The 9,648-nt window shown below is 54.8% G+C and overlaps 5 protein-coding genes across 5 annotated transcripts; all 5 read right to left on the bottom strand.

Moving 5' to 3' along the window:
* Positions 1-30: 30 nt before the first annotated feature.
* Positions 31-1,089, bottom strand: BKA78DRAFT_40235 (uncharacterized protein). The gene has a single exon (XM_066893130.1). The coding sequence runs from the start codon at positions 802-804 to the stop codon at positions 235-237; it is 570 nt and encodes a 189-aa protein (XP_066739691.1). The 5' UTR covers positions 805-1,089; the 3' UTR covers positions 31-234.
* Positions 1,090-2,110, bottom strand: BKA78DRAFT_40242 (uncharacterized protein). The gene is made up of 2 exons (XM_066893131.1): positions 1,815-2,110; positions 1,090-1,744 (listed from the first exon to the last, which is right to left on the bottom strand). Exons 1-2 carry the CDS (start codon positions 1,934-1,936, stop codon positions 1,375-1,377), a joined length of 492 nt encoding a protein of 163 aa, XP_066739690.1. The 5' UTR covers positions 1,937-2,110; the 3' UTR covers positions 1,090-1,374.
* A 599-nt stretch (positions 2,111-2,709) lies between these two features.
* BKA78DRAFT_324949 (uncharacterized protein) lies at positions 2,710-4,168 on the bottom strand. The gene is made up of 2 exons (XM_066889326.1): positions 3,233-4,168; positions 2,710-3,174 (listed from the first exon to the last, which is right to left on the bottom strand). Exons 1-2 carry the CDS (start codon positions 3,804-3,806, stop codon positions 3,026-3,028), a joined length of 723 nt encoding a protein of 240 aa, XP_066739689.1. The 5' UTR covers positions 3,807-4,168; the 3' UTR covers positions 2,710-3,025.
* A 2,664-nt stretch (positions 4,169-6,832) lies between these two features.
* On the bottom strand, positions 6,833-7,397 carry BKA78DRAFT_40199 (uncharacterized protein). Its single transcript, XM_066893129.1, has one exon. The coding sequence runs from the start codon at positions 7,268-7,270 to the stop codon at positions 6,911-6,913; it is 360 nt and encodes a 119-aa protein (XP_066739688.1). The 5' UTR covers positions 7,271-7,397; the 3' UTR covers positions 6,833-6,910.
* Positions 7,398-8,193: 796 nt separating this feature from the next.
* On the bottom strand, positions 8,194-8,975 carry BKA78DRAFT_257642 (ras family-domain-containing protein; the record flags this gene model as incomplete). The annotated part of the gene is made up of 2 exons (XM_066885208.1): positions 8,194-8,841; positions 8,898-8,975. 2 exons carry the CDS (start codon positions 8,973-8,975, stop codon positions 8,194-8,196), a joined length of 726 nt encoding a protein of 241 aa, XP_066739687.1.
* Between the last annotated feature and the right edge of the window lie 673 nt (positions 8,976-9,648).

The raw sequence follows: 9,648 nt of genomic DNA, 5'->3' as shown, positions 1-9,648 counted from the left end.
CATATTGTGTAGTCGGACACCAGTCGGTCTCGTTGTTTGTCAATGCTAGATTCTGCACACAATCAAAATTGAAAGCGAATACTCATTGCAGAGTACAGAGAGAAAGGGCAATTCCAAATGCTCTTCAATCAAAAAACAATCTTCATATAGCTTCAAGAATTGAGACTAATCAGCTCACTTCCCTACTGAGGAACGAGACCACCATCACGCCCCTCGCTCCTTTTCCGCTGAGCCTCAAATCATGCATTCTTGCGTGTGAACACAGACAAGACAGCAATGCTCTGGGGGATGACGGGTCGGGTACTTGTCAGGAAACATCCGCTTTGCACGAGTCCGGCCTGCCAAAGACAACAATGGCCAGCGGTCCAGTCCATCTCCAATCTCCACCATAGAACTGGAGCTCACAAGCATACGAGCTCTTACTGCATGGGCATCACCGAAGTCGGCTGCGCGGCCATTGGGCTTCATGCCAAATCTCAAGAGGAACTTACCGACCAGATTGATGATGTCGTGGCAATCTCTGACCAGGCCCCAGGCGGCCCGTCGCGAGCATTCTGGGGTCCTTGAATCTGATAGTGGTGGAGAATCTAGAAACGGGGCCGTAGAAGCGTTGTCTCGAGACGTCTTCTCGTCAACGGAAATGACCCGAAGTTTCCGGTTGCCCTGTGTTGTCTCGCGACTCGATGTTGTCTGTCCAGTCCATACGAAACTTGAGCAGTACCCTATCCAAAACGAGCGGGAGCTCGGCAAGTCGAAAAGCCGTGAAACACGGCTCTTGTTCTGCGTCCAGGGGCACGCGCTCATGAACCCTTCAATGCGGCATCAGAAGGGCATCGTAAGATAGACACTGATTGTGAAAGGCCTTTTCGAAACACAGCGCCACTTTGTCCATCATTCACAAAGCCGCCAGGGTGACGCGCGCTTATCGAAAATGGCGGCGCGTCGCAGACCCTGCGCTTAGAGGTCGATCGTCATGGAGGAGGGCTCTGCGTCTCGGCATCCCTTCCAGTTGGCCGAGTGTTGGATCCAAAGCAAGCACTGTCCTAGTCGAAAGGACGTGCAACTCTCGAAGTCGAGGCCTAGCGAGTCATCAAAATTCAAGACCCACGATAGAAGAGCCAAAGGGTGGTATGGCAACGCGGCGCCCCCGCGATTCTAGACCGCTTCGAAGGCTCATCAGAATTCCGAATCGCTCAGTCCTTTGCTGGAGCGCCTCTTTCAAGGAGGGACTCTACCCATCAAAATTGTGCACCATTAGCACGATTCAAGACGACCACAGAGCAGCCCGAGCCTGCAAAGCTTTGATGCGTCCATGGCTCTTGATGCGTTCGGTAAAGAAGGGGAAGGTAAACCGCGGTCGGTGCCGTTGCAAAGCTACTCAGCGGCGTCCATCATCGCTAATTGTCGCCTTGAATCAGCAGCAGCTTTCAAGATGAGAAAGAGCAAAATTCGTTGTCTCGGTACGATGTGGTCGCCTGGCCCTACCGAGTGTTTTAACCCCCTTGCTGCAATCCGATGAAGTCGTTTGAAGAGGCTGTCGACCCGCCGCACTGTCCTCATGTCCACGTGGATGATTCGCAGTTTTGCCTCGGAGAATTTTAGGCGCTCTGGGGTCGTGTAGGGAGCGACCGCTGCGAAGGGCGGGGCAGGACAGTTGTGGCTAGTTCTCTCCATTCCTTGATCGAGGTTCACTTTTACGTGTTCGTCTCCCACTGCAGCCGTTTCATAAGTCCTGCCCATCTGCCTGGAACATAGTCTACACTTTAAGACCTCGGATTTCCAGTAGCACTAAACGTTCGCTTGCGGAGGCATACCTAAAGAGTCGACTTGCCCAGCTGTTGTTTCTCCGTGGTTGCCCAAGGTGGAGCTGCCGGAGTGGGGGGTTTTTCGATGCCACGGACTTGACGCGTTGAATTGGTCCGCGCCGCACCAGCATGGTGCAGAGATGATGTGCAAAAGGTTTTTCGCGCTTCGCCCTTCGGCGATGCAGCGGTGAGGCGGTGAGACCACGTTGCAAAGTGGATGAGCCAACGGCTGTAGCCGAAAGCGTGGGCGTAGTTATTCAATGTTTGGGGTACCAAGACCAGGCTCGACTTTTGCAAACCTCTGGGCACAGCGACATTGGCTCGAAGTAGACGGTGCTTTCACCGAGATTTGAAGAGATCAAAGCCACCACCATCGAAACGCGGATCGATTGATCGTCGCATCGAGGATGAGCACCACCATCGCGGCGAAGCTTTAGGTGCCATCGGTCCAAGGGATCGGGATGGATTGATCCTGCTGCTTAAGGTTGTTTGAGCCCTGTCGATGTCTTGTCAGAAAATGGTTGTGACAGTGTTGAACAGCACAAAAAACACACAGACCGCAGTCGGACATCAGAGAGATGATGATGCTGACAGGGGGCCGGAGTTTTCTGATTGCCCTTTGGCATCAATTGATGGATTCGCATCACGGAAGCGGTAGCTGAAGCGATGCAGCGAGCAGAAGCATCAAAGGACGAAGGACGAAGAAACAGGAGGACTCGTCGAGGACATGAAAGTTGCGGAGATGATACCGCCATGAAGCGAGACGTTCACAGACAAAGGTTCGGCGGGCGGCAGGGAGCGGCGCGGATCGGGCAGTCAGCAGCGGGCGGCGGGCGGTTCCTGCCTTAACCCTCTTTGCTCTCAGCTTGTCTCTCTTCTCTCTTGATGAAACAAACGCCTCTCACCTCCACGTCAACTGTCCTCCACCATTAACCTCCGCTGCTCCACTCCATTCTGCTCTCTTTTCCGTTGAAGTTGCCGAGTTACCTTGTTGGGTCTCATCAGTCGGAGGCCGGAGCTGAGCCATTCCTTCTTCACAAACACCCGCGCGCACCCTGCCCGGCCACCTAGTCCTGTTCCCGACAATTGCACCGTTTGGCGTTGGCGCTGTGGGCCCGATCGATGCTGACCCATCACCCAGCTTCCAGCTCTCAGCACTTGCCAACCCGTTTTTGCGCGGAAGCGCGGGTCAAGCAACCGCCTGGGCGCTATAGCAAGCATCATCGCTGACATCGACTCAGACAAAACCCAACTACTGCATGCAAGCCCGTTCGAACGTCGGGCCTGTACCCTGAAAAACTAGCCGAACGACGGACGGTTGGCCTCGAATGCGCTGGTTGATGCTGCACAAAAGTACCAGGAGGAAAGACTGCAAATCGGCTCAGCACACGCTAACCTGAAGACGCAACGGACAACGGAATATCCACCTGCCACTATTCGAGCACGGCTACCAACCGCAGTGCTGGGATTCAGGAGTGGGAGAGTGCAAAAGAACAGCACACCGTAAGTGCACGAGGTGCAATGTGAGGGAAAAAAATCAATCGAGGGGGTGGAAGAAAAAAACAGAGTGCCCACAGCAGGCCCCATACCGCTTGACCATTTCCCCAAAGCAGACAAAAACGAGAAAAAGCAAAAAGCATGAAAATTGGGGAATATTGGCCATGACTTCATCGCTCGCGCGCTTTTTGCATCACTATGCAGAAGCCCTTCACGGCGCATCCTTTCGACACAGCGGTAGAAGCTGTCGGGATGCCACCTACGACAACATCTATCTTCGTGTGCTGGCAGGGCACCTTTGACAGGCCTGACGCCGTCCGTCATAGACCAATATGCCACAATGGACACGGTGGACACGGGCCGGCAGGAATGCAGCAGGCCCACTAGTCGGACTGTCTCTACGGCACTGCTCGCGGGAGTCTGTTCTCCACCATCGCCTCCGCCATGGCAGGGCTGCTCTCTGGTTGGCCTCTCGCCTTTTGAGATGCAGAATCGCAAACGCATCTGGCTACCCCTTTGGCTTGCTGTCTCTGCCCTTGCCTCGCTTCGCTATTGGTTGCTGGTCCGCGTACTGGAACTTCCTAATGGAGAGCGAAAGGATTCGCAATGGTATGAGGGAAGGGAAAAGGAGGCCGAGAAAGGAGGTCAAGCACTGTCGGAAAAGAGATGCACCGTCGCGTCCTTCCCATGGCTGACGCGAGGACTGAAGGCTTTCAGAAAGCACTGAGCTCCAAGGCAAGACTGGGTTCTGTGGCAGTCTGGCAGCCTTCAGAATCACTGCATCAGCGCCCACGCTTCCGACGAGCAGCAAAATCCGCGCAAACGGAGACTTGTGAGGTGCCAGCGCAGCGGCTAAAACCGACAACGGCCAAGCTTTCACGTCAGATCAGAGACACCAGATGAATCTGCAAGGTAGGCAGGTAGATCCGGACCAATTGACCGAAATGGCTAGCAGGTAGGTGGAAGGTGAGCGAATACTGAAAGAAAGACACGTCAAAAGGCCAACCGACCGACCTACCTACCTACATGCCCACCCAAAAGTAGGCGCACATACATGGCTGTCTACCTACTAGCCAGCTAAATGATGCGCTACTACGGAGGAGCAGCAGCAGCTACCTACCTACCTAGTAGGCAGCCTACTTGAGCTTAGCTCGACGAGGCGCAGGCGCAGGCCGTCCGCCCGTCCGCCCGCCCTTCCGCCTAAGTTACTGCAGGCATGGATGCATGGGCAAGGGCAAGGGCAAGGCAGGTAACTTTGACGCGGGGCGGCGTTCGCCAGCAGTTACAGTGGCAAGTCCGCCATGACCAACTCACGCATACAGTACTCTGTCATTTCCAACCACGCCGTCAACCAGCCAGCCAGCCAGCCTCCAGCCAACCCAGACAGTCATGTACACAGCGACGTACCAAGTCAGTTACTGACTTTGGGCGTTGTTGTCGTCGTCCTGCCCCATTATTCCCTCCTTACAACGCCATTCTTACCCAACAACGTGAAGATGGCTGCACCAACGGCAGCAGCCCAGTGCATGTAGCCAGCCGACCACCCCCTGTCCTGTCCTGCCCTCGCATATACCCGACCCGAAGGAGCCAAGCGACGAAATGATGCAACTGCTGCTAATGGAGGGTGTTTGGCGCTTCCTCTCGCGCCTTCTCATTCGCCCGTGTCGTGGATTCTTAATGGTTTGTCAGACTGCTGCAGCTACTGGCTGCCAAAGGAGTGGTGGGATGCATATGTGTTTGTGTGGCTTGACTAAGCGATGAGTGAGGATGAAGAAAGGTGTGATGTTAGGGTTGTTGTTTGGGGGGTTTCGCTGCTGCTGCTGCTGCTGCTGCTGCTGCTGCTGCTGCAAGTCTACCCATAACCCATATGTGGGTACAAATACGTACCAAGGTACCAATCAATTGCAGAACCCCCTTTGTGGACTGTCTCAGGACCGCCCGATATCAAAGGAGGGGAGGTTGTAATAGGGGCTCATAGCTCTTTCCCTATTAATTACTGTAGCTGCTCCTGAGCTAAGCTGCCGCTGGCTCCAACTCTCATCATCATCATCATCATGAAGTGGGTGGTGGTGGTGTGGTGGTATGGTGGTGTGGTGGTATGGTGGTGTGGTGGTATGGTGGTGTGGTGGTGGTACCTAATTGGTGACTGACTACTGGGGGCATGGACGACCTACTTACCTTCTTACCTACTGTTGTTGCCATGGAATCTTGTGGTTGTACAGTATATCTAGGGACACGGGAAAGTAGTAGATAGACGATATTATAATTCCATTGGCAGAGAGAGAGAGAGAGAGCAAAATCAGCAACCGCTCTCTCATTGCTAACGAAGCTGAGCTGAGCTGAGCTGAGCTGAGCTGAGAGAGCTGGGTTTGAACTGAATTGGGGATTGCAACAACGACAACAGTCGACACAAAACATGCCCATGAATGACTGCGGTTGTTGTTTGTAGGTACCTATAGGTAGCTTGCAAGTATCCCATGCATGTGTGCCGCCCCAACACCAAAACACCCCCAATTCTACGGTGCCAGCAGCAACAAATTTCGCAAATCATTTTTCACTCACTTCACTCATTGCTTCACAACGATTTGTTCTTTTTGAAATGTGTTTGTTTTTGCCCAAAATTCCCGCTGTCTGTCTGTACGTATAATGGTGGTAGTGGTAGTAGCTAGCTAGCTGACTGTGGGCTGGCTGGCTGGCTCATAATTGGAGATGAGGTGACGCGGTGCTGGTTGGCCAGTCATGAATAATAGAGTGGATGCCGCAGTTAGCAGCAGCAGCAGCAGTAGCAGCAGTAAGTAGCCATTAACCCCCAAAGGCCAAAACCCAAAAGTTAAAAAAGAAAAAAGAGAAAAAGAAAAGAAACAAAAGGAAGAAAAAAAAATGGAGAATCCTCAAAGTAGAAGGCTTGCTGTTTCCCTGGTTGGTTGTTGTTGTTCGTCTTTTCCTTGCTTGTGCCCACCCACCCACCCACGATTCTTGCTCACCCACTCGCCCCATCATCTGTCCAGACTCAGACTCTTGACACTGACAGGGACACCTGCCTTTCTCCCTCTGTTGCTTTCCCATCCCACCACTTTCCCAATTCTGTTGTCTCTCTGTGCCCTGTTCTCGCGCGGAGCCATGTCGTCTGGCTGGTGGTGGGTTGAAATCACCATTCGTTTGGGAACCCCGTCCGATAGATGCGCGACGAACTCGTTGCGACTGTGCCACACGACGGCAGGGTCCAGTGATGAAACCGAAGCCGTTCATCGTGGAGCGATAAGTACCAACGAGGCCTTAAAAGGGCAGGCGGACTCATGCCGGTGGGGCATGTGTAGAGAGGGATCGGCGCAGCGTTGGTTTGATCGGAGAGGCGTCGACGCGCATGGTTGGTCGGCTGGAATGGAGCAGACAGGACAAATGGGCAGGGAGCTGCTGTCGCGGGTGCCGATTGCCGACTGCTCTGCGCAGTAGCTAGGGTTTGGACGTTATGCGGAAGAAACAACACCGCAGCAGCAGCAGTAGCAGCAGCAGCAGCAGGCGTGCCGCTCGTGGAACCGTGTGTGGCCGGCCTCCTTGACTGTCCGTCCTGAAGATAAGGCCCCACCACCCACGCCGGACAGGCGACTTCAGGGTGCAGATGCGCCCCACGTCGTCCACTTGCAACGCCCCAGACTATCACCACCCATTGCTGGAGGGGTAGATGGACGGACGGAGGATAGACGGACGGCCGAGCGGCTGGACGTGCGCGTGGGCAAACGAGTGGGTGTCGCTGCGACGTCTCTCACCAGAACTGTCAACCCAACCACAGCAACCAATTTTTGCTCAAACGGGGACAAGATTCCAACTGTGGACAGCGCTGCGTCTCCGCGCGTGCGACAAGGGTAAAACCCAACCAAGTCATCAGTAAGCGAGAAAGGAGAAAGAGAAACAAGGAGATGACAAGAAGGGGGAAAAAGAAAGCAAACAAAAGCCTGCCCGAGTCTCATTCAGGCGTTGAATCTAGAGGCGGCTATCATCGGCCAAGACAACAGGGACAAGTATCTGCATGGAGAGACTGGTTAGGAAAGAGGCACAACGGACAAAACAGGTGGTGGTTGCAGGAGTAGAAAATGGACACAAAAACTATAGCTGAAACACAAAGCACTTTTCAAAAACGCACGCATAAAGGCGGTGATAGCTGGTAGCTGGTAGTGGACGAGACAACAAAAGAAAGAAAGAGAAAAATAGATGATGGCGACAATATGTGTGATGGGACAACACCTGACCGCAATGCACCCTCCCAACATGCGACGCCATGGCAAAAGATGGAGACGAAGGAAAATCTGAAACTCTCCCAAAGTGGAAGAAGCCACCTCGGCGGCTTGTGCCGTGACATTTGTTGTCCCCTTTCCGTTGTAAAACTCCCTAAACGCCATACCCTATGCACGTCTCTGTGCGGTGCAAGAGACTCAAGGAAAAGAAAAGTCCAGTGGTTGTTCTAGCGAGCAACAACGCGCGCGCATTGGCAGGTCGGGGTCGCACATGGCTTGGACCAACGGCGAGTCCACAGATGATTCGCCGGTGGACGCCAAAAGGGAAAGAAGCATCCCTGAGCATACCAAGATCCTCCACTCCGTCAAATGTCCTTGTCTGAAACTGCGCATGTCGACAATGGCCGACTGCAGACTGTTCGAGGCGTATGGGCTAGTTTTTGTGTTGGGTTTTTGTTGAGTGCCGTGCTTCGTACCTGTCGTGGTCTCGATGGGCCGGCACAAGGTTCGCCCGCCTGCGACGATTGCGTCAATAACGCATAGAGGCGGAACGCGATGCGTGCGTCCAGCTCAAGCGTGTCCTGGCGGCATGGAGGCGTCGCAGACTGAGCAGATCCCCGGCGGTCGCGTAAACGTTGAGGACCAGTCGCTGGCGGCGATTAAAGAATGACACACTTTGGCTTGTGCTCTTTTCCCCCTCTGCCACCCTTGTCGCGACCGCCGCCTCTTTGCACCGCGGCAGGCGTTCTCGACTTGCCTCCCTTGGGATCGGAGCTCTTGGATGCCCTTCCAGATTGCTGCCTTTGGCGCCTCAGCTGACGCACGACGTCGTAAAAGGCCTTTTCGACGTTGACGCAGTTTTTGGCCGAGGCCTCGACAAAATCGCAGCCGAGCTCGCGAGCAAGCGCGCTTCCTTCCTGAGTGGAGACTTCTCGTTCGGTGACTCGATCGCACTTGTTTCCGACCAGCATCACGGGCGACGGACCGAATGAGCCAGAACCTCCAGAGGTGGCGCTGAGGGGAGATCCGGGGTAGGTGGGCGAGCCTGAGAAGGCCGATTCCTTGACGCGCTGTATCTGGTGGTGGAATTTTTGTATGCGGGAGAAGGAGGCGCGCGACGAGATGCTGTAAACCAAAACGAAGCCTTCGCCGTCTCTTATCCATTGATCCCGCAGTGCTGTGTACTCTTCTTGACCGGCAGTGTCCAAAACTTCCAACATGCACGATTGGCCGTCGATCTGCACCTGCTTGCGATACGAGTCTTCGATGGTGGGATCATAGGTTTCGACAAAGTGGTTCAGGCAGAGCTGCGGGGGCGCAAGTTAGCAGGGAGGCAAGAGGGGTTGGGGACGGACGGACGAACCTGGATGGTCAGAGCGGTTTTGCCCACGCCACCATCGCCCAGCACCACCAGCTTGTACAAGGTCATTTTCCCCGCCATCTTGTCGGAGTGGTAGAAGAGCGCAACAGGGGAGGCGTCGAGTTGTAGCAATGAGGGGCGGCGTTGTGGTGTGTGGGGGAGAAGGGATGGTGGTTGGTGTTGATGTGGCGGAGCGGCTTAGAAGAAAGTCGTCGTGGACGGCGGCGGCGGCGGCGGCGGGAGAGACGTGACGAAAGAAGCTTGGATCCTTGCGTCCGCAGTGGAGAGCAGGTGACGGGTGCACAGCGACCAGAGACGCAGTGCCGGCAGAAGAGGGACTAGTCGGAGCACCAAAAAGGCCGCGGCTGAAGCCTGCCACGTGTGGGAGGGGCCGAGTTGGGTACTGTAGCGGAGAGGGAGGGATAGATGGGGGGGCTTGCAACGAGGGGCAAGCCGGCGGAGGAGTAGAGTTGGGAGGAGGGAGAGAGAAAGATGAGGAATAGAATAGGGAGGAGGAAGAGACGACGGGAGCAAAGGGCGGGAGTGATTGGTCGACGCCTGGGGGAACTTGGTGTTGTCTTGGGCCTTGGTGATGTCGGTCGGTAGGATGGAGGTTGGGATTGGGGCCCAGTTGCTGCAGCAGTTGGATGGACTCGAGAGAAACTGAATTGAGCAACGAAGGAGCTGGGCGGTGGGATTAGGGTGAAACGAAGGTGAGGAGAGTGGCGTGTAAGTACGACGTTTGGGCGCTGTG

Source organism: Phyllosticta capitalensis (assembly GCF_038381095.1).
Source record: "Phyllosticta capitalensis strain CBS 128856 chromosome Unknown BKA78scaffold_11, whole genome shotgun sequence".
In the NCBI taxonomy this organism is placed as follows: Eukaryota; Fungi; Ascomycota; class Dothideomycetes; order Botryosphaeriales; family Phyllostictaceae; genus Phyllosticta; species Phyllosticta capitalensis.
The sequence above is the reverse complement of the archived record's forward strand: the minus strand, read 5'-3'. Positions and strand labels throughout refer to the sequence as shown.